This window comes from Nyctereutes procyonoides, unplaced genomic scaffold (assembly GCF_905146905.1).
Source record: "Nyctereutes procyonoides isolate TBG_1078 unplaced genomic scaffold, NYPRO_anot_genome, whole genome shotgun sequence".
NCBI classification, from domain to species: domain Eukaryota; kingdom Metazoa; phylum Chordata; class Mammalia; order Carnivora; family Canidae; genus Nyctereutes; species Nyctereutes procyonoides.
Window position 1 is genome coordinate 10,972,931 of NW_026575048.1, and position 21,967 is coordinate 10,994,897.

General features: G+C 45.5%; 1 protein-coding gene across 1 annotated transcript in view; it reads right to left on the reverse strand.

Annotated features, from left to right (window-relative positions):
* Positions 1 to 2,450: 2,450 nt before the first annotated feature.
* Positions 2,451 to 21,967, reverse strand: part of NBAS (NBAS subunit of NRZ tethering complex) — a 322,484-nt gene continuing 302,967 nt past the window's right edge. Inside the window, exons 50-52 of the mRNA XM_055327484.1 lie at positions 19,863 to 20,007; positions 13,088 to 13,216; positions 2,451 to 2,829 (exon numbers count right to left, since the gene is read on the reverse strand). Of these exons, the coding sequence (XP_055183459.1) occupies positions 2,554 to 2,829; positions 13,088 to 13,216; positions 19,863 to 20,007 (550 nt within the window). The 3' untranslated portion in view covers positions 2,451 to 2,553. The remainder of the gene's footprint in view (positions 2,830 to 13,087; positions 13,217 to 19,862; positions 20,008 to 21,967) is intronic.

A 21,967-nucleotide genomic window follows, 5' to 3' on the forward strand; every position in this document is an offset into this window, starting at 1 on the left:
GAAGGTCATCAGTGAGGATTAGATGAGTCAATGCGTTTCAAGCTGGGGGTATACGTTAGGGGCGGCGAATTCCCTCAGCTGAAGCAGGCCCGGCACCGCTGAGCGGGGGACCCGGCGGGCAGCGATGAGCAGCAGGACCTTGCTGACCTGCAGACATCCGGACGGCGCTATGAGCCGTACTCATGCACGGGAAACTGAGGCTCAGAGAGATGAAGTGACCTGCCCGGGGTGCCCCAGTGTTCACACCCAGGCCGTCAGACACCAGAAGCTCACCCCCCCCACTCTGCACACCCTTGGGGCCACTTTCCAGGCCACCAGCAAAGCTATGAAGTTTGAGTGGTGAGTGAGGGCCGGTGCAGCCTTTTCTCACTTTGCTTTTCTTGTTTTCAAAGAGAAAGGTTTGAGATCACTGTTGGGAGCTTTGGACAGTAGGAAAGACATTGGATTCTCGCACTTCTTTAAGATTTATGGTCAACGCTCTAAATACCAACACAAAGATCAGCTCAGGCTTCTCGAGTAGTTACGCAGTTGGTGTGAATCTGGAATATATTCCTTCATTTTTTTTTTTTAACTCCATACAAACTGCTCAAACTTGGCAAATTTGATTTCTGGTGGGGGCAGGGGTCAGACCGGAGCAACGCAGTTGATGGGAAGGACGCCCTTCCACATTAAGCACTGCCCAGTGGAGACCCACAGCTCACGGCTGAGCAAGTCGCTCTGGCCCTCTGGCCCTCGGTTTATTTATCCAGAGTCATGGTGCTATACTGGTGTCCGGGGCCTCTAATCCTGCAATTTGAAGAAAAACATTTCTGGATGGATCCCATAAAAATGGACTGTGATCTCAGGAGACTGCTCACTTTATGTTTTCAGGCACCTAGAAGGATGGAAGGAAGCTGTAAGGTTAGAGGAAACCCAAGTGACCAGGAGGCATGTTTCCTGGGAGTGGCTTGGTTGATGCCGTGTGCACAGCTGGTGTCCTCACACATCTAGGAAGGCCCTCCTGGCCCTCTCTGGATGAGGGCTACCTACCTGGAGAGAAAAATATTGACCCCTTTCTTCTGGAAGCATTTCAACAGCTTGTGTAAGCCATTCCCAAAATCTAGACCCTACCAAAGGTTTGGACAAGGAACTCAGGCCCGGGGTAGACAATTGGTCAGGTGACAGGAGTGTGGGCTATTAAGCTGATAAATCTCGTCCAAAGATGATGGCTTTTTTTGGTTAGAGCACTCTGTAGCTACACCCATAGAGGTAGAAATGAGGTGGAGCCAGTGATGACGATGATGTGGACGGTAAAGAGATGCCATTCCTCGTGGGCCTGACCAGGTGTGTGCAGGACATTGGTGACAGCGTGGGGAGGAGATGGGGTGACGCCACCCCAACATGCCACATGCCAACACCCACAGTGAGCCACCTTCCATTCAGCCCACTGGCTTTGACAGCAACATGGAAGCCGACCAGCGGTCACCTTTTCAAACTAAACGAATCACAACTTTTCCTTACAACCAAGGATTGTCCTATACGTTATTGCCTCATCTATTAGAACTAAACCTTCTTATTAATACATGGCCACTTCCCACCCTACCTCCCCCCACCTGTTTCTTTGGGGTTGCGGTAATGACCAGCGTGCGTCACAGACAGGTCACGGAGTTTGCGCCCTCCCCGCAGCTGCTGCCTAGGCTGTTGCTGTGGCTTGAATCTGGTGTGAGGCTCTCAGGAGAGCCAAGTCCAGAGCTTGCACTCCTAGCCTCCCCCTTCAAACACCCACGTCTGCAGTGGGAGTGGGTGCCAGCGAGTCACGCATCGGGGTCCTTACGCCCCTGTGCCAGGAACACCCCTTCTGTGCTGGTTTCCTGAGCGTGTGGCCATCCACACCCTTGCTATGATTGGCTGCATGCAAACTAGTGACCCCCCAAAAGGGTAAGTGCCCTCAGGGGCTCTGTTAGCCCCCCATCTGGTTATCTAGACTCCAGATACGCAAATTCACCCACCTCAGCACGGGGATGTCGGTTAAGTGTGGGGGCCCCTAATTCAGGAGGCATCTTACGTGCTCGTATCGATCTGGCGGTGGCCTCAAAATCCTGATTCGTGTATCACAACATTAACGAGGGGAGAGGAGTGACACTTCTGGGCCCCACTACGTATCTCACAGAGCCTCACACACACAAGCTCACAACACAGCCCTCATTTCACACCGACTGACTAAGGTTCAGAGAGGTGGAGAACTTGGCCCAAAACTGCGTAACCCGAGCCCTCCTTCCTCCATCCGAGGACCCTTCCGCACACACTCTCCCTTTCCAATGCAGCCCTACCCAGCCCCACACCCAAACTGTCTTCATTCATCGTGTTCTATCCAGACAAGGCAGCGCGGGATGGAGAGTCAAGTCGTCTTAGTCCACCAGAAAGTACGTTAACCAGTCACCGCAAGAAAGAAAAGGCATCGGCGATGCTCGTCACGTATATACGCCTTTATTTGCAGTGTGTTGGAGCCACCGAGAACAGTCGACCGGGACGCACTGGGCCGTGGGGCTCCTTCCACACGGGGGCTGGGGAGCCTCACACCCACTGGCGACCCGCGCTGAGCGCTGCACTGAACGTTCGCAAGGCCCGGTGCGTCCCCCTCACGGCCAGAAGGAGCGACCCGGCTTCGGCTTCGTGGCCGGCCTCCCGCAGGTGCCTGGCCAGCCCCTCCGCGTCCCAGCGCCCTGGCCGCGGGCTGGCCACCAGGTGCTCGATGATACGTGGGTAGAAGGCAGTGGAGATGCACTTCACCAGCAGCCTGGCGTCCAGGAGCAGGGACAGGAGTTCCTGGTCACAGTTTGAGTCATTCACCTTGAAGAGAGGACACAGGCAAACACATGAGCGTGGCCCTGCTTGGCCCTGGCCAGCCAGCTCGGCACGCACCCCCTCCGCTGGCTGCCACCCTGCCCTTCCGCCTGCCCCACCCTAGGGCCCCTGACCCTGGCTCACGGAGCACGCGTGTGGGCCTGAGTGTCTGCGAGCGCACACACTCGGGGGTCACGCACAGGGCTCCCCTGCAGCGCCAGGCCCGGACACCTACCGAGAGCCAGAAACCGCCCACTGTGTGCACGTCCCACTTCTCCGACTCCTCCCAGTTCAGCCCCAGGAGGCACAGAGGAGGGAAAGGAGGTTTGGGAACTTGGCTTCACGTCCTGGCAGTCATGGGGCCAGCTGCATTTACCATCTGGGCCCACGTCCTGTAACCCCAAACCTCTCTGTACGGAGATCCACATGAAATAAATTCTTTCCAGAATAGGAAAGAAAACCTTATTTCTACTCCACGGAGAAAATATATCCATCAACCCCGTTGATGTAAAAAGGATAATGGACAGGAGGGCTGTGGGCTGTTCTTGCTTAAGCCTCTAGAAAGCTCAGTACCAAACTTACCTTTTTTAGACCTAAAAAATAAAAATAAAAAGATTTGAGACAGCGAGCGAGCATATGTGTGCAAGCCCACAAGCGGGTGGGGGGCGGGGGCTGGAGGGGAGAGAATCTTCGAGCAGACGCCCTGCAGAGCACAGAGCCCGATGTGGGGCTCGATCTCACCACCCCCGATCAGGACCTGAGCTGAAATCAAGAGTCAGAAACTCAGCTGACTGAGCCAGCCAGGTGCCCCGTAAGACATTTTCATAGAGCTTTGGTGCCCGACGTTACGTGGCCCGATTTCCGGGCTCTTTCAGCTTGGATATCCTGTGCTTCCTCCCTCGTCTTACCCGCTCAGTCTCTGTGTGGTTTTCCATGGCTCTGACACTTAGCTTATGCTTTTTTTTCTATTTTATATTATTGTCTCTATTTTTTTGTAAGGATTCAAGTCAACATTAATCACACATCAAAACTCTGAGCTCCTCATTTACCTCGGGTGTCATCAAACAGCTTCATGACGGTGCTTCTTCATGTCACTGAGCACTTGTAGCAATTTCGGTTGTAGGAACCGCAGAAATAAGGTGGCATTTCAGAGCCAATTAACTAATGCTTAGACCGACTACGTCAAACGAAGTGAACACAGTGTGGTCTTCCCGCATGTTCTGAGACGGGAGGAAAGGCCACTGAGGGGGTCAGCTGGGTCTACCTGCTTCAAGAATTAACACAAAAGCAGTTCTGGGGACAGGAACGACCGCCCACAGTCGGGGAGCGTCTCCCTGCCTGTAACCTAGTGATCCTTTAAAGCCAACATACACGTCAGCTCCAGGCCATCCTCTGGGTGACACTTCCCCTAAATCTCTAGGCCCAGCTGCGTCCTCCCTCCTCCACGCTCCAGGGCACTTTACAGTTGCTCCTCGGGCGGGAGAGATCTGTAGGCCTGTCTCCCCGCCAGACTGGGGGCTTCCTGAGGGCACAGAGGCTCTAGCCTCCTAGTCCAGCATCCGGTTTAATCCACATTTGCTACCCGGCTGAATGAACCTACATTACTGAACGTTGTCACGTTTCTGCAAACCGGCCAAGGGCACGGTAAGACCGTCAGCTCTGCAGAGACTGAATAGAGCCGGATTCGAGAGCTGCAGGGTCTCCGGCAGCCCTGGTCTCTCGCTGCGCCAGCCCGGACGGGCACACACTGCTCACCCCCCTCTGGCTCAGGGAGCCACTGAGGCCGAGCTCAGTTTAGCACCTTTTGTTTTTGTTCTTAGAGGCTGGATAGTGGGAGAGGAAAGTGGTACGAAAGGCCAGCTTTCCTGCTACAAGGGGCACGTGTGCTCTCAACACGCCGCACGGGGGGCTGCTTCTGGCTCCCGTGTATCTTCCTCCCTCCCAGCTCCCCCCCTCCCTTCTTCCGCTTCAGGGCTAGGAAACAAGAATCTTGACCCAACGCAGGTGCTGCCCCCACCGTCACCACGTCTACATTTACTGGGGGCTGCCCCGGTGCCAGCGAGCACGCGGTCTCGGCCTTAAAGCAGCCCTTTAAGACAGTTACCTACTAGAGGGATGCAGAAACCTGTCCAGCACCGAACGTCACGGGCTGAGCCAGACCAGGAGCCCTCGCCCCGGACTAGTTTGCCTGTTTGCTCGCCTCCAGAAGAGGAGCTCCTCCAGAGCGGGGGTCCTACCGTTTCTGTGTACCCCTGCGTCCCCGAGGGCTAGACTAGTGCTGGCCACGTGCCAGGGGCTCGGGCAAGACGTGTGGGATGAACCCACAAATGAATGAATGATCCTAATGCTCTCACCCTCTCACCGTAACTGTTGCCTCCCTGCACATGCGTGCACACGCACACGCACAGGGCACGTGAGCGACTGTGTGTTATTGTTTGGTTCACCCTTAAAAATAAAGAATCCCTCCACCTAGCCCTCCAGGAGGGACCAGAGTGTGTGCCAGGATGCTACAAGGCAAATGTTTGATAAAGTGTACAGATAAAAGGCTCAGCATCCAAACACTGCGGGGCAATACTTTCTTTGCTGCCCTGAATAAGTCTTCAAGGCGAGGACACCTTTATTATTCTGTTTACTCGCGAACCCTCCCTTTGGGGGCCTGAAAGTCTCCTAGAAAGGGAGTGATGGATTTTCCCAGCTCGAGGAAGAGACAAGGCTTCTGTCAATGCCTGCAGCTGCTGCTCCTCTCACTCCCCTCTTCTGTTGCTTTTCTCCAGTGCGATGACATCCCTAAAATCGGCTTCCTGCTGGAGGCGCCCAGCCTTTCGGATGGCGGCCACGTCCTGGCAGGGTGGGAGTCTGTGGCGGCGGGTGGGCGGGGTAGGCACCGACCCTCTAAAAGCTCTCCAGGCTCTCCCTTGGCTAAGAAAGCCCAAGGCAGAATGGAAATAAAATACAGAATTTCCCCTCTGGCCCTGGCCCACCCAGAGGGTCCCTCAAGAAAGGTAGAGACCAAGATCGCTGAGCTCCACTGAGTTGGGGCAGTGGCCAGGCCAAGGTTTGGGGGGAAATTTTGGTTTAGTGTCTAGTAATCAGGTGCTGAGAAAATGTAAGTGGCTGACCTTATTTCCTTTCTCTGATCTTGTACCTGGTTCCTGCTCTTTGCAAAAGCTACAGAATGGCCTAGAGTATACTTTATGATTGTCACGTACAAGGAGAATGCTGCACAATTATTCTGTGCATATTTGGGACAAAACAATGAATGAAAGAATACAGAAAGAGAAACAAGACGGCCTTTGTGGGGACCCGTCCCAACAACTGATCTTGAAGAAGAGGAGCCTGAGGGTCAGAGAAGAGATGGATTGCCCAAGGTGACGGGGAGCCAGAGCTGCTCCTCTCCATATACTGGGCCTCCTGGGTCCTCCTGGGACGAGCAGAGCCTGGCGCCCCTGAGCCTTCCTGGATGTGACTGCCACATGGCTGAGTTATCATGTTAATTTGTTAATAAGCCTTGACTTTTCTTCATTCTTATTTTTGACCAAAATTCTAACTTAAGGCACTAAAAGTCTGGTACTGTCTTACCACCCATTACTCCTAAAATCTACTTTATTTTCCATTTTGAAATTTAAAAAGTAGAAATAGTTTTAAAAAAACAAATCATCTATATATGGATCACCAGAAAATTACTTTTTCCTCTTTTCTTCTCCAGTAATTCTCCATGTGCGCAGATATTATTTTCGCAATCATATGGTATTTGTAGTCTATTCATGATACGTTAAAAAGATTTTAACATTTTTACATAGTTTTCATTTTTAAGAATTGTAATGGCTACAAAATAGTCTACTGAGTGGAGATAAAGGTTATTTACCTTCTCCTGCTAGGAATATTTCAGCTGTTTTTAAATGTTTGATATTACTGAAGTATGACCAATGAATTACTATTTTTTTTTTAATATTTGTGCTTTCTTTGAATTACTTCCTTAGGATAAATTACCAGACAGGCATAAGTGGGTGTTACAGGATGAACTGTGGCCTTCCCCCCGTTCCTATGTTGGGTCCTCACCCCCAGGACCTCAGGATGTGACTGTAGAGAAAGCCGTAAAGCAGTGATTAGGCTGAATGAGTCCCGTGGGTGGATCCAAATCCAATCTGACTGGTGTCCTTATAAAGAGGGGAGGACATGGGGACCAAAGGGCAACCATGTGAGGACACAGGGCCAAAGCGGCTGTCTGCAAGCCAAGGAGAGAAGCCTCAGAAGAAATCAATCCTGCTGACATCCTGATCTTGGACTTTGGCCTCCATAACTATATGAGACAATAAATTTCCTCTATTTGGGTCTCCCAGTCTGTGGTGCTTTGCTACCGCAGTGCACGCACGCTAATATGTGGGAAAGAGCACCTGAAACCTTTTTTTGGTGTGGACGTGAATGTGAGTGCAGCCACAGTAAAGTCCACTGTCCAGTTTACACGGGGAGCATCAGCCGAATGTGTTGCTTTCACTGTCCACATCTCAGCGTTGGTGGTTATTATTTTGAAAAAATTACTTGGCTAATTTAGGAAATACATAATGATACCTCAAAGATGCTTTAATCTGAATGTTTATTGGCAAGGATCATTTTTTTTCCATGTTATTTCCTACCGTTTTAATTTTTCTTGTGGGAAGCATGAAATCCTTTGCTCCTTTACTAGAGTTGTTATATCGCTCTTTCACATGTGAACAAGTTCTTTGTAGAACTTAGATATTAACCCTGATTTTAGGTATAATAAACATTCTAAACTGTAATTCTTTTTTTTTTTTTTTTTTTAAGATTTTATTTATTTATTTAAGAGAGACACAGAGAGAGAGAGGCAGAGGCAGAGACACAGGCAGAGGGAGAAGCAGGCTCCTCATGGGGAGCCTGACATGGGACTTGATCCCAGGACCCCCAGGATCACGCCCTGGGCTGAAGGCAGGTGCTCAACCACTGAGCCACCCAGGCGCCCCTAAACTGCTTGCAATTCTGTTTTGACTATTTGCTTTAAAGAAGTTTTATATTGTCAGGAAAAGAACTGTTGTTTTATGATTTTTTTTTTCTACTGCTTTAAAGCTTAGTAGTTGCAATTCCTTGAAGGATTTTGTGTGTGTGTATATATATATATATATATATATATATATATATATACATATACACATACACACACACACACACACACACATTTTTTCTGACTTTTAAAAATATGTGACTTTTTAATTGATCAAGAATTTCTTCAGTGTATATAGTCTGTGGAAAATCCCACATCCTTGACATTTGCTTGATTGTTGCTTTCAGAGCTTGAGGAAAGAGATAATGTTCTGTCATTTCTGGACTCAGCTGGATGTTTGAAATAAATATGAGACAAGTCCAGGAGGATTAGGTGATTTGATTCCTGTGATTGAATAACTTTAAATTCGAGTGAGAGGCAGTCTAGTCTTAGGAAGAGAAGACAGACTGGGCTAGAGACCGATTTCCAACCCTGGTTTCTTTGCTGAACAGCTGTGTGACCCTGTTAAGGACACTCTCTCTGGGCCCCAGATTCCACCTCTGAAAATCAGACCGTCTTTAGGGGGTGCGGTAACCTCTGCTTTTAAGTGCCCCGCACAACTCCTGGTGCAGAGTTCAAGTTCAGGAGATGGCCAAAGTCACTACAGTCAAACCAGGCATGAAGCATGTTCTAGAAGAAGAGGGCATACACATATCATAAAATGAGTAAATGCCTTCCATCTCGGTCACTGATTATTTCTTCTGTCAGTAACGAATTTTTGAGAATAAATGAAATTTTGCAGATCTTGGGGAAGAAATCTATTAAAGCACAAAGCGCTACTGTCTTCCAAGTCATTAAAATGTTATCTGCTTAATTCCAATTTCAACAACAGGTAATGAACCTTCTCTGAATTAAAATCTTTGATTTTATGGATCTATACAAAGGGAAGAGTAATTATAGCAATGAGGTAAGCTGAAATCCCAGGAACATAATGTATGCAGGGCCTCATTCCAGTTACTTTAAAGAAGATTATTTAATATTATTGCACTGTCTACTTGAGGACAGGGTATTTGTCTCATTTTTACATATACTGCTTACTAATAAAAGTTATTAAACATCAACTACAAGGGCAGGAAAATAAAAGGGCAGCACAAGTGCATACTCAGGTAAGGAAATGCCTGCAGGGTTTCTTCTGTACGGTGTCTATTTGAACGATATTCAGACTCCACTTCCGGGCGTAAGCATCAGTCCCTCTCCTGGCACGGGATGTAACAGTATGACTCTTGAAACCCAGATGAGGACCAATCATCTAACTTGTGCTCTAACAATGGGAGAGAATCACTGAAGAGCCAAGCGCGGCTGAGCAGTAGCCACTGCTCCCTATTAGCCACGTGACCACGAGGGTGACCATCCCTTCTGCATCCATACAACCATTCTGTTTCTTACTTTCAGGATGGTATTCAATAAACTATGTGAGATATTCGATACTTTATTATAAAATAGGCTTTTGTGTTAGAAGATTTTGCCCAGCTGTAGGCTAATGGAAGTGTTTGGAGCACGTGTGAGGTAGGTGAGGCAGGTGAGGTTAAGGTCTGGTGTTCAGTGGGTTAGGTGTATTAAATGCATTTTTGACTTATGATATTCTCAACTTATGATGGATTTATTGAGATGTAACCTCATTGTTAGCTGAGGAAGCTCTGTACCACACAAGGGTTTTAATTACTCATTAACAATATAATCTCTAAGAAAGACCTTCTATTTCTTCAGGAAAGAGGCTGCTGGCCATTTGTAAGATGTTCGATGCTAAACACTAGAGGTTTGCAATTTCAGAACAGCTTAGAGAAGGAAATGAGAACCACTATTGGAGGAAAAGCCCATACAATCTCTGGCATCAGCACTTACACATCATCCGAGAAGCTGTAAACACCTAAAGCTGTCAGCATCTTCTAATGAATAGTGAAATAATACATGCGATCAGCGAGTGAGTGGGGGTGTTTTCCACCTGGTTCCACATGCTGTGCAGGAGCAGTGGCCTATCGGAGGAGTCCCCTTGCCGGACATTTTTTTCTTTTAGTGTCAACACGAACTACCATCCGTAACCATGAGGGGGAAACGGAACTTACTGATGAACTCAGGCTCTCTACTAAGGGACAGAGTAGCAAAATAAAAACAAAAAAAGAAAGCAAATGTATTATATTTTTCACTGCAATACCACAGGTGATTTAAAAACAGCTAGTCAGAAAAAAGTTTTTTTTTTAAAGACTTTATTTATTTATTCATAGAAACACACACACACACACAGAGAGAGAAGCAAGCACATGCAGAGAGCCTGATGTGGGACTCAATCCAGAGTCTCCAGGATCACGCCCTGGGCTGCAGGCGGCGCTAAACCGCTGCTCCACTGGGGCTGCCCAGAAAAAAGTTTTTTGCTAAAATAAAATAAAAATAGCTGGTCAAGAGCCCTGCACTGGAGCCCACTGAACCCTTCCCTTAGAGAAGTGTCACATGACCTTTTAAAGGTGCTGGGAGAGAATGATGAACCACAGTCATTTCTTATTTCATTGATTTAGCATTCTTGAAATGACAAAGTGACAGAGATGGAGAACAGATCAGTAGTTGCCACAGGCTGCTGGGGGTGGAGGGGGCGGAGGGAGAAGGTGGCTGTGGCAACAAAGGATTGCACGAGGGATTCCTGGGATGAACAGCTCTGTGTCTTGACTGCAGCGGTGTTGACACAAATCTACATGTGACAGCCTGCACAGGACTGCACACAGACTCCCACCGGATGAGGGCAGGTAAAATGACTGAAATGTGAAGAAGGCCCAGAGACTGTATCAGTGTTACTGTCCTGGTTAGAACATCACACTGCAGCTATGCAAGATGTTCCCATTGCGGGAAACCAGGAGAAGGGTGTAAGAGATCTCGCTGTACTAATTCCTACAACTGAAGGTAAAGTTAAAATTACCTCAAAAGAAAGTTAAAAATATTTAAAACGGGAAAATTCTGCCAAACCTTAGCTCTCTGGAGATGCTCAAGGTATGCAGATACTCAGCATTTTTGTGAACACACTTTTTAAGGTCACAGATGGGTTAGCCGCATGGGAATACTCAACCCTAAAGTAGAAAAGTTGCAGTTAAGTCTCATTACCAAATCTCCACAGGTGAGGGTCTCGGTGGTAGGCAAGTGACTCATCTCAGCAACTGACACCGCTGGTTTTGATTTTTGATCTGAAGGTCACAGAGGTTTTGGGTGTTATCATCACAATCCCAGGCAAACCACCCATAGTCTGCAGGGCTGTTTCAAAACCACCGTTTTAGCATAATGCCACACATCAGATCAAAATGTTACAGAGGTAAATCGGCACCATTTAGAAATGACTTGGGTGTTGCAAGGTTCCTCTTGGTTTCTTATTTTGCCAGTCTGTGTGTGTGCGCGCGCGCGCATGGAGGGGGTGCTGCGTAGAGGGCGTGTGGGTATGTGTGTGTGTTGCGGGCATAGCAGAGCTAGTCAGCAGTTCTCAGACCCACAGTTCCCCTGCAGTTCTGAGAGAATCATTGGAGATGAAGAATCTTTAAAATGAAAACTGGATACACTTGCCTATGGAATTTAGGAGTGCATCAAGAGAGCTGTATACAGGATGAATACGGAAAGGCGATGTATAATACATCACTGCTTTATTCTCAGAGGGGTCCATGGCAAACTCAGTGGGAGTACCTAGGCAGAAACACTAACACAACGTACAATGGTGGGGAGGGAAAAAAAGAGCACTGGAAATATGCAGCCTAATTTTCTTCTGTTTTTCCCTTCTTCCTGATTTCTTGGATTTACAAAAAAAAAAAAAAATAGGCTAAGGGGAAAAAACCCACTGTAATCTTAGCTTCTTGTAAACTCCCAACGTTCTGCAATGCTTATTTCAGCACAGATGGATGGGGGGCTCCCAGCACGCAGGTCCCCTCTACCCCTCCTTAGTCTATAGAGCGGCCCTGCTATGGTCAATCTTCAGCGACTCTGAAGGGTCATCACAAAATCTTCACAGAATTCAGAAATACATCTCAATGAATAAATGCATTAGATTTTTCTCATTTTGTTCATTATAACTATTTTTTTAAGATTTTATTTATTTATTCATGAGAGAGAGAGAGAGAGAGAGAGAGAGAGAGAGAGAGAGAAAGGCAGAGACACAGGCAGAGGGAGAAGCAGGCTCCACACAGGGAGCCCGATGTAGGACTTGATCCTAGGACTCCAGGATCACACCCTAAGCCGAAGGCAGATGCTCAACTGCTGAGCCGCCCAGGCGTCCCCATTATAACTATTTTCAAATGCAATTATAGTCTACTTTCTGTAACCATCTACCTAACTTTCTGTATCTGCTGTCATTAAATCTCTTCATTGTCTTGTTTGGCAAATCTATACTTCTGCTCTAGAATTTTTCTCCCCCCTCTGGTCTCTAGAAAACATCCCCTTACATTTTTGTTAAAAACTCATGTGCATGAGCTTATCCACACACCTAAAATTGTGTGTGTGTGCACACTCACAAAGACACACATACACAAACACAAAACCTCAAATGAAAGAATGATCTCCCTATAGAAGGGTTTCAGTATGGATCATACAACACAAATTCATTAAAACACAACCTTGAGCTATCTATTCCCAAAGTGTAAAATTTTAAAAGAGAAGTGAAAGTTTCTTCCTTGATCATGATAACAAGACAACCAGCCTGAGGGAGAAATCTCAGGCCTCGACTTCAGTATGTCCTTCCTCAAGCCAAGACACTGCTTCAATGGTGCACTTGTCTGCCAGAGGAAAGAAGAGCTAGAGATTTCAGGTGGTGCCAGCAAACATTACTGGCAGCCACTGTCTCCCCTTTAATTAGTAGGTAACCAAACACCTACATCCAGGCAGGATGATGTAGTCCGCCTGACACAACAGACTCCTTTCAAGGTGCAAGGACAAAAGTCCACTAGTCCTGGGCTGCTCTGACATCTCCTCAGAGGGATCAGGACACTGGCTTCTCTAGAGAAACTGCTTCACGATTCGGATCTGTATTCTCAGCCCATAAACAGAGTCTGGTTCATGGGAAGAGCTTAGTAAATGTTTATAAAATAGACAAATATGTACTTCTTAGACAAAACAGGGGGACCCACTGTGGTCACAGAGTACTGCAGATAAAATGGCCTTAAATAAATCATGGATATTATTTATGAGAATGACAACACTAATTCATTTCTCTGAAACAGAAACAAGAGTAAATTCCACTGGGAATACCTTGCCGATAGCAGTGATGTGCTCCAGCGCCACAGCGTGAAGGCTCTCATCCTGGCTCTCGAGGAGAAGTTTCAGGGCTGGTAGCAGCAAGGACTGGCTGAGCAGCAGCGAGCAGAGCTCCTTCACACCCTGAAACCACAAGTGCAATTCTGTGAGCTCCGAGGAAGCAGGAGGCACACTCTGTATCCCAGGTGGTGTGTGGGTGGGGTCTCAGCACACCTTTTCCTATGCAGGTGGTGTGTGTGTGCGCGTATGAAGCACACGTGGGGACACAGTGATGTCGTGTTTGGTACCTGCTTCATTCATTTCACAATAGATAGTAAACAATCTTTCGGAGCTATTAGATATTCACCTGATATTCATCAGATATTGTGTTTAATGGCTGGCTGTCTAGTATCCTCCTGGAAGGACGCAGAACTCTATTCTACTAATCTCTCAAGAGCCCTCATTTCCTCACCAATAAAATAGAGGTAATTATATCTACTCTGCAGTTTTGTATGTGAGTGTGAGCCTGAGCATTAATGAATAGCACACAATGCTCAGCAGCTACTAGACACACAGCAAATGATTAAAAATTGTTACCCACTGTTAATATTATCAACAATTTCTAGTTGTCCTCTGCAACAAGAAAAATCAGCAACTTAAATATTTAAAAAACCTGTTTATAATTCTAATGTCAAGGTGAACTGAATGTTTCATGAAGACTATCTGTGGTCCAGAAAAAATGAAAATGTATTTAGATCTCCACATACGCATTTGAATTTGATTCTCAACGCTTTATTATCCTAGCAGAACCTGTCATCAGAGAGCAGACTTTTATATAAGATAACAAATGATAATCCTTCACAACGGAAGTTGAAGAGAAGAGACAATAAATGTGCAAGCTCTTCCTCCCTGCTGAGCTATACGTTCCCCCAGTGTCCTGACTGTAGCTGTAACATAAAGAACAGAACATCTGGACCAAGGGCCAGACAATGACTATAACTTCATTATACAAGTCAAGGGTTGTTTTTGAAAGAATTAAGAAATCACCGTCCCCTTCCCTCACTGGACTGATCTTTATCTTGTACTACTCCAACAACAGCGTATCAGAGAAGGAAAACTCAAATTTATGACATTTTCATCATTTCTTTACATTATTATAACGTGTTGATAAAAGGAGAAGGTCCCATGTGAAGCCCAGGATAAAGGCCTCTTTGGCATTCCACTCACTGTAGTGGTTTTACCTTTTCCCCTTAGCGGTCTCTGATGGAAATCAGCAAAGCCTTCAATTTCAGATTGGAAGGTCCTGCTACATGAACTTGTGGGAAAATGATCTATACTGGCAGGGTAACAGGTCTGTAAATTCTGTACTTCAAACATCATAGATTCTAACTCAGTAAAGTGCTCTGCATGCCCTAAAGCACACAGTCCTACAGAGGAGTCTCACCGAGCATCTAGGGCAAAGAGAAAAGCAGATTTGTAATCCGGGATGCCAAAACCTACAGAGAATATTTGGGAGGATGAAATATAAAGTCCCATATATGACAATTTCACATGGCGGTCACCATGTGAAAGCACCGACTTGCTTCTGTTGCCTTCCTCTTCTTGGAACATCACAGCAATGCCCCCCCCCACCCCCCACCATGTTCCTCACAGCGCTGCCCAGGAGACCTTCCGGCCACCACAGAATGCTCTGAACCTCTGCTGTTCCACCTGGCAGCCAGCAGCTGCACATGGCTAGTGAGCATTTGAGATCTGGCTAGCACAACTGAGGCACTGCTTTTAAGTTTTTATTCAATTGTCCTTAAGTTTAAATTTTAATAACCACACATGGCCAGTGGCTACTGTCCTGGAGGGAGGCAGCAATGTTGAGGTCCCGCACACGGCTGGGTTTGTGCATGAGAATTTACCTCTGCTGCTTCTCTGATGGACCCTGACTGGTTCTTGGAGTCTCAGTGGAAAAGGGCTCAGGAAAACCCCATCTCCTACAAAGCCACCTCTGACTTCCCAGGTCCAGCACTCCTATATTCCCACAATACTTTGTAAATACTTCCTACACTATCATCTTGCATTATTGTAATTACTCATTTGTCCATCTGCCTCACCTGAGGGCAAGAATATTTTCCCTTCTCTGTATTCCAAACTTGCTTGGAATATATTATACCTAAAAATATTTGTATATAATTCCCTCTCAGCACTCATACCTATTTATTCACTAAGTTAACAGTAATACATAAACAGGTATCTCTCAGCAACTTATGATATTTGGTTGACCTTGGCTTTGATGACACCTTTTATTAAAATAACCTGGATACCGCTTTGAGCAGGCAAAATGGACAGATTATGATGAAGTATGTGTGCCTAACTGCCTAGGACAGGAGACTTACCTTTCCTTCACCCCTGTTTCCTGTTCCCTGGCTAATTTCCCATATTTAGAGGGTTTTTTTTTTTTCCTTCCTGACTCTTTAGAATGCCTTTTTGTCATGCTTGCTATTGCTCATGGTACTTGCTGACTTATGGCCATGATGGTTTTACCATGAAAATATTACATGAAGGATATTACACGAAGGATATTACATGAAGGATAAAATCAAGGACATTCAAGAATGAAGGAGTACTTTTTTGAACTACTGAGTACTTTTTATCTCTTAGATAACAGTTACTGGCTAAATACTCTGTATTTAACTACTATACTATAGGTTCTCTGGATATCTACCCTCTGTTACAAGAAGACATTTTATCAGGAGATTGATAGAGGGATTTTAGGAGCTCCTAGAAAGGTCAGAGTAGCAAAGAGAGCCAAAAAAACACTCCATAGGCACCTTCCCAGCTCAAACCTGCCTAGCAAGCAAGATACAGAACATGAGGCCTTGAATGCAGAGGAACAGATGCCAGGCCAGATCCCTGTGGACTAGATATATGGTGATGCCCCGAGGCACAGTTCCTGTGGCTGATGGCTGTCAGAGAAGCAAGAGCCGTTCACCCACAGTCTTTCTGTCCTTACATAGCTCTCCTGCTTCTCCTGGGGTATGCTGCATCCAAAGATGCAGGCCTGTGGCCAGGCCTGCAGTGGGAACGTGTGTGTGGGGGGGGGGGGTTGGGGGGGTTGCGGGCACAAAGTATACAGGAATGGGTGCTGATCTGAAAATCAAACTCTAGACATTATCAAAAGTACATCAAACACAAGAAAAAACAATCATATTGCGATTTAGAGGCTGGAGATAAGCTACACTCACCTATCAGCTAGGCGTCTAATTCCCATCCACCTTACCCAAAGCACCTGTGACCCTTGTTCATGCTGTGCCTCAGTGAACCAGGGACCTTCAGGGTCAGTCACAAATTGCTGGAACTTGGAATTTTAAATCTCTAAATGCCAAAATCTGTTTTATGCCAACTTCTCATTCTGAATATCCCCGGTTCCTGAGAGTGTTTCATATATTGCCATGGATACAAGCTATGAAGAAGGATACAGAACGTTTAAGACTGTAGGACACATGGTCTGTGAGCAACACTGATTTTATCCTTCTGGTAATATTTACCATCAGCCAAACCAACATGGTCGCAAGTAAACAAGTACCAGGAACAATAGCAGACATGACATAAGGATGTTTCTAAAGTCATGAAGAACAACATCAACAAAAACAAAAAATCTCTAAATATGGGAACTTAGTGGAGGGACGGGAAAGGTAGATGAAGCAAAAGGTAAGTCCCTTTACATATCCTTTCCTGTCTTAGGCAAACATACTTTATAGAACATACAGTAGGGCAACCAAAGGTAATGGGTTACAAAAAAGTGAGTCATGGATAATTTTCCTACCACAGTGATATTAAATATTATGTGGTTCTGAAATTAGACTGTAATTTCCAAATGTGGTAAAATAAACTTAACAAGGCATTTCAATTTCTAATTACAATGTTCCTCCCTTTGTAACAATTTTAACTCACATTTGAGCACATTTAACAATCAATAAAAATAGTACATAACATTGGCAAGACTCCTTTAATCATGGCATCCAAAGGAAAAAAAAATCTGTACGCGTACCCAGTTGAAAGACAGCACTGAGGCAGCGTAAGGAAAATAAACAAGTCACCGTGGCAACACAACTCTTTTGATAATTATTATGTCTCGTCTCATCAAACTGGAACAGACAACTGATAAGGACCTACTTCAAAAGGGGGTTTAATCCAGTATGGTTCTCCCACCCTACAAGACCTGTGGGCCTATGGAAAAGTCCTAAGTCGTGTACTTCGGCTGCGGTCCTGAACAGACAGCCTCAGGTCTGGGGGCCTTGAGGACTAGTTGAGTAGAGTTCCCTCTGAGACCACACAGTCTAACTCCTTGTTTCAGGGGCCAGCAAAGGGAGGTACAGAGCTTCTAGCGCTTTTCTCATGAACACAGATCACGCTGTGGCCTAGCGTGCAACAGCATGGTAATTTCATGCCTCGCCGGGCCTCTTGCTGATAGACTACAGCTGATGTTCCCTGCCCTTCCAGTGCTCTAAGTCCCAATGAAGAGGAAAGGCAAGTAAAATCCCTCTCTGTGGTGTGTGAGGAGTACTCTAATAGATGTGTGCTTAAGGCCCTCTGCTATCCATTCCGATTTCCTTGGAACACTTAGGAATCACTAGTCTGATGATTCTGAGATCAAGCAGGACTACTGCAAAAAAAATATTACTCCCTTGGTCAAAGTACCTCAACCTGGCTGTAGAAGCATATTAGGGAGCTGGATCATTACAGCGATTTAGCTTCTCATTTAATTCCTGTCTCTTTTTTTAATAGAGGAAATACAAATCATGACTTATTATTCATTAGTCAATAAAAAAGAACAACAAGAACATACTTTTCCCTCCGTGTCCTAGAAGGTCGTCCCCTAAACTTCAAATGCAACGCTGACAGTACGTACTACCGCTTTGGACATTCAGGTGTGTCTGTCACCCATCATCAGGTGGCTGAATGCTAACACATGTAACTGTTACTGTACCTTGATTACAAAGTTAACAGTATGTGGTCAAGGTCAGAGATGCCGTGGCCATATTCTCAGCTAACTTACGTTCCCTGCCTCTGAACTAACTGTAGTAAAACCAAACTGATGAGGATATTTAAATAAACTAACAAACTTCTCCAAGTAATGACGGCGATCCTAACACTCTGACATCTAAATGAACTGATAATGTAGACCCTACACACTTGCACAACTCCATATAATAGAATTCAATTTGCAAGCGCCCCAGGAGTAGTAAGAGTGGCTCCAGTGGAAGTATTCCTTTTCCAAGCACTTAAGAAGAGCCTCCATTTGGGGACCAGACCTGCCATTTGTTTCCTGAGTGAGCGGGGGTGGGACCTTTACTCTCAGCCTCTGTTTCATTAGCTGAAAATGAAGGTCAAGGAACCGCCTTTGGGTGGTTGTAAAGGTTAAACCAGATGGTGGGAGTGGAAGCCTGAGGGTAGTAGCGGATGTTGGTCATCACCATTACCCAGCTTTCCATACAGGGACAATTGGCCCTAAATCATGTTTCCCCAACCTAGGTTCAGCAGAACTGGTGGGGCACTTCTGGCTTTTGGTCCTGACCTAACAAAGCTTGATCTCAGCTTATGTTAAGGCCAAGATGAACCCCTCATTATTTACATACTACTTACCCTGGTGGGAGCAATAAACTGCACTGAGCCCCCACTCGAGGTAGTGCATTGAATCCTGCCATGGGTAAGAGAGAGACACAGCTATGGCTCCCCCCCCCTTCAGGTGCTCACAATATAGCACAGCAGATCATAGGTAAGTAAGCAGCTGATACAAGCAAAGCACATACCACGGTACAAAGGCAAGTTATTTCTGGTGGTGATACTTCAAATAATTTACAGAAAAATTTTGTCCCTCTGGTGGTTAAAAGACTTCTTTAAATGAATAAAATATTTTAAAATTCAATCGGAAAACACTGAGCCAGTCCCTCATTTGGAAAACAATTCATTAAATGTACATTCATAATGAGAATATTTTCCTTGAGTGATTACAGTGAGGATTCAAAGAATCATATTTACCATTTTATTTTCAAGTTTATCTCCTATGTGGTAGAAACTTGAAAACCAATTAATCAATTTAGTGTCATTATCCAAATGCTTATATTTAAGGCACGTAAAAATTGCTCAAACAATCCACTACTGAGGTTGGATTCACAGCAGGGAGTTATAATTAATAAGTGCTTATTTGAGAATGTAAAATTTATATATATATTATGCAAATACCTCTGTGACAGCCAAATTATGGGATCAGAGAGAGAGAAGAGAATGATGGTCAAAATGGAGGAAGCTGAGTTTTTTCCACGTTTACAGAGAATAAATATTGTGGTTATGCAACCTTATCGTGATGACAACGATGCAGAAGGCAGGTAACGAGGGTTGCAGCTGGCCACCCGCCCAGAGGTGCGAGGAAGCTTACTATTCTTTGCCGGCTGGCCGGATCCGGGCAGAGATGACACACAGGCTGGCTCCCCAGACCTCTGGGCACGGGAGCTTGAGTTAAGACACATAAAAAGGCATCCAAAAGGAACGGAAAGCGGAGTTACACATTCTGGGACTTATAAAGGGAATATGCTTCAGAGCTCCAACAGAGACCAAACTACCTCAAAGCACCCTCTCAGCATGGCTATTCTTCATTTGATCTACTCCAAATTATGGGCCTTTACCTTCTGATAACTTCAGCTAAGTGTTCCTCAAGCACAGTCACTGGCACTGCTTATGATAAAGAGTTTGGATAAGGGAAGGGATGCCCCCAGGAAAGCCACTTGATATATCCACTCACCTCTGCAGGGAGCATCTGCTTGGTGTTATATAAAGAGCGGCAGATTTTCAAGACCTCATTCCCTAGTGACGCCTTGTTCTCCGTTGTACACCTGGTCAGCATCACCGTAGCTAGTCTCACCCATGGATTGCTGCTTATGCTGGTTCTGGGGCGGGGTGGGACACGAGGCATGAATGATTAATGTTGTAACAACTGGGGTGTGAAATGTTAAAAAAGAAAAGACAGGCCACCTTTAGTAGTAAAATGCCTTTGGGAAATTGTAATCATGATCCAGAAAATGTGGTCTTTCAAGTCCCTCTTGTAGGAAAGAGAACATCTTCCAGAGGAAAAAAAAAGAGCTTGCTGTGGCCTCCACAAGTGCCCAGCGGGCCTCCCCAATAGGCCATGGGTGGGCACCCAGAACACAACAGGGGGCCCCCACACCATAGCACATCAAGCTCACAGGCTGGCTCCCTGGCTTCCCACTTGGGTGACTCGGGAGTCACTTCAACACTCAGCTTAGACAGTTGGTGCTGGGGAATCCACTCAATCTCTCTGGGCCTCAGTTTTTTTTCATTCTGAAAAAGCAATGTAATGTTCTCCTTGAAAAATTGCTTTATTCAGTGAATGTTTGTCCATAGTGTAACTCAATAGCAGAAACATCTCATCATTTAGGACCTACATACTGGCTCTTGTTTCTCCTGGGATTAGGGCGAGAATCTGGGGGCAGGGCAGGAGTGAAGGACAGTAAGGGCCATGCACCGCAGAGGTCAGCCTGGGAGCACATGCAAGCAGTATGGAGGCCACTGTGCTCTTCATACAGTTCTCTAATTGCTTTCTGGTTCCCTTCTCTGGATGTAACTTCATACAAACATCACGACTTACATTTCAAGAGACAAATTAAAGATACATTCATTCCATGGGCCGAGGTACACATTACGGATTTTACTTATAGTGTTTTAAAATAATTGTACTATTTGTAAAGAGTCTGTTGTCTTAGTAGCACAGCTCTAGGCTCTAGGCACTGAACACCCAAGGGTGGTTCTTCCCTTGAAAGGATTTCATTCCTTGGCCCCTAAGGAAAATGACTCAATACTACCTTCAGTGAAACCTCTGTGTCTCAGCTCAAACTAACATTGTGTGAGGACCAAGAATACTGCTTATTTCAAGCTAGGAACAAAGCTCTGTTGAGGGTCTGGTGGGCTGGGGAGTCTTCTGAACTCCTCTCTCCTGGATTTCCACTAAGGGCCACTTCACTGTGTCGACAATTATCAAAACATATTTTTCACTGGTCAGTTTTGATACACTGGATGAGAATTATAAATCCCCCATAAGTACGAATCTATTATGCTTTCCTGCATTTTCCTACCAGTCAATTAAACTAAACACCCAAGTTGGTTCTAGTAAATTAATAGTCATGTAGATCAAGCAAATTTCTTAGCTTCTAACTTTATTGTGTTAACTGGCAACGTTCAGTCGTTATCACCCAATCCTTCCCTTCCTCTCCCTCCTGCCTTTCTCGCTCTTTTTCTTTCTCTCCTCCCTCCCTGATGGGGGTGGGTTATTCTGGAGGCACTTAAGTCATACACTAGATTACCTGCCAACCAAAAAAAAGGAACTTAAAGGTACTTTTAAGAACCTATTTCTGAAGTGTCCCATCATTCAGTGTCTTGTGGTTAAACACCAATTTGGGCCAGGAAAAAAGCCAAAACAGACAACTTTATTTGACTTATCCTCGGGTCCTGTCTTGGATGGAGACATGGCTGGTAAGAGCGGTTTAAGCAGACCAGTAATGCTTTGTTTCTAATGATTTTATAAAGGAGGTTTTTTAAAATACAAGTTAGCAATTTACAAATTTCACTTCATTGTGGCTACAAAAGAAAGAATGCACCTTTAAAAACTAAGATTTTTAAAAACCTACAAATGCATTAAATGTTTAAAATGTAATAAATGTCTTAAGTGAAACTGATTTTACTTCTGATGGGTAAGCATGTGTTTTGAAATGGTCATTGTTCTAAAAGTACCAGGAGCTGTAAAACCACTAAACTAATCTGCTAGAGGGGGCTGTATTTTGATTTTGAAAAATTCTCTTTAGACAGAGAGTTCCATTTTGAGTGTATGAAGAA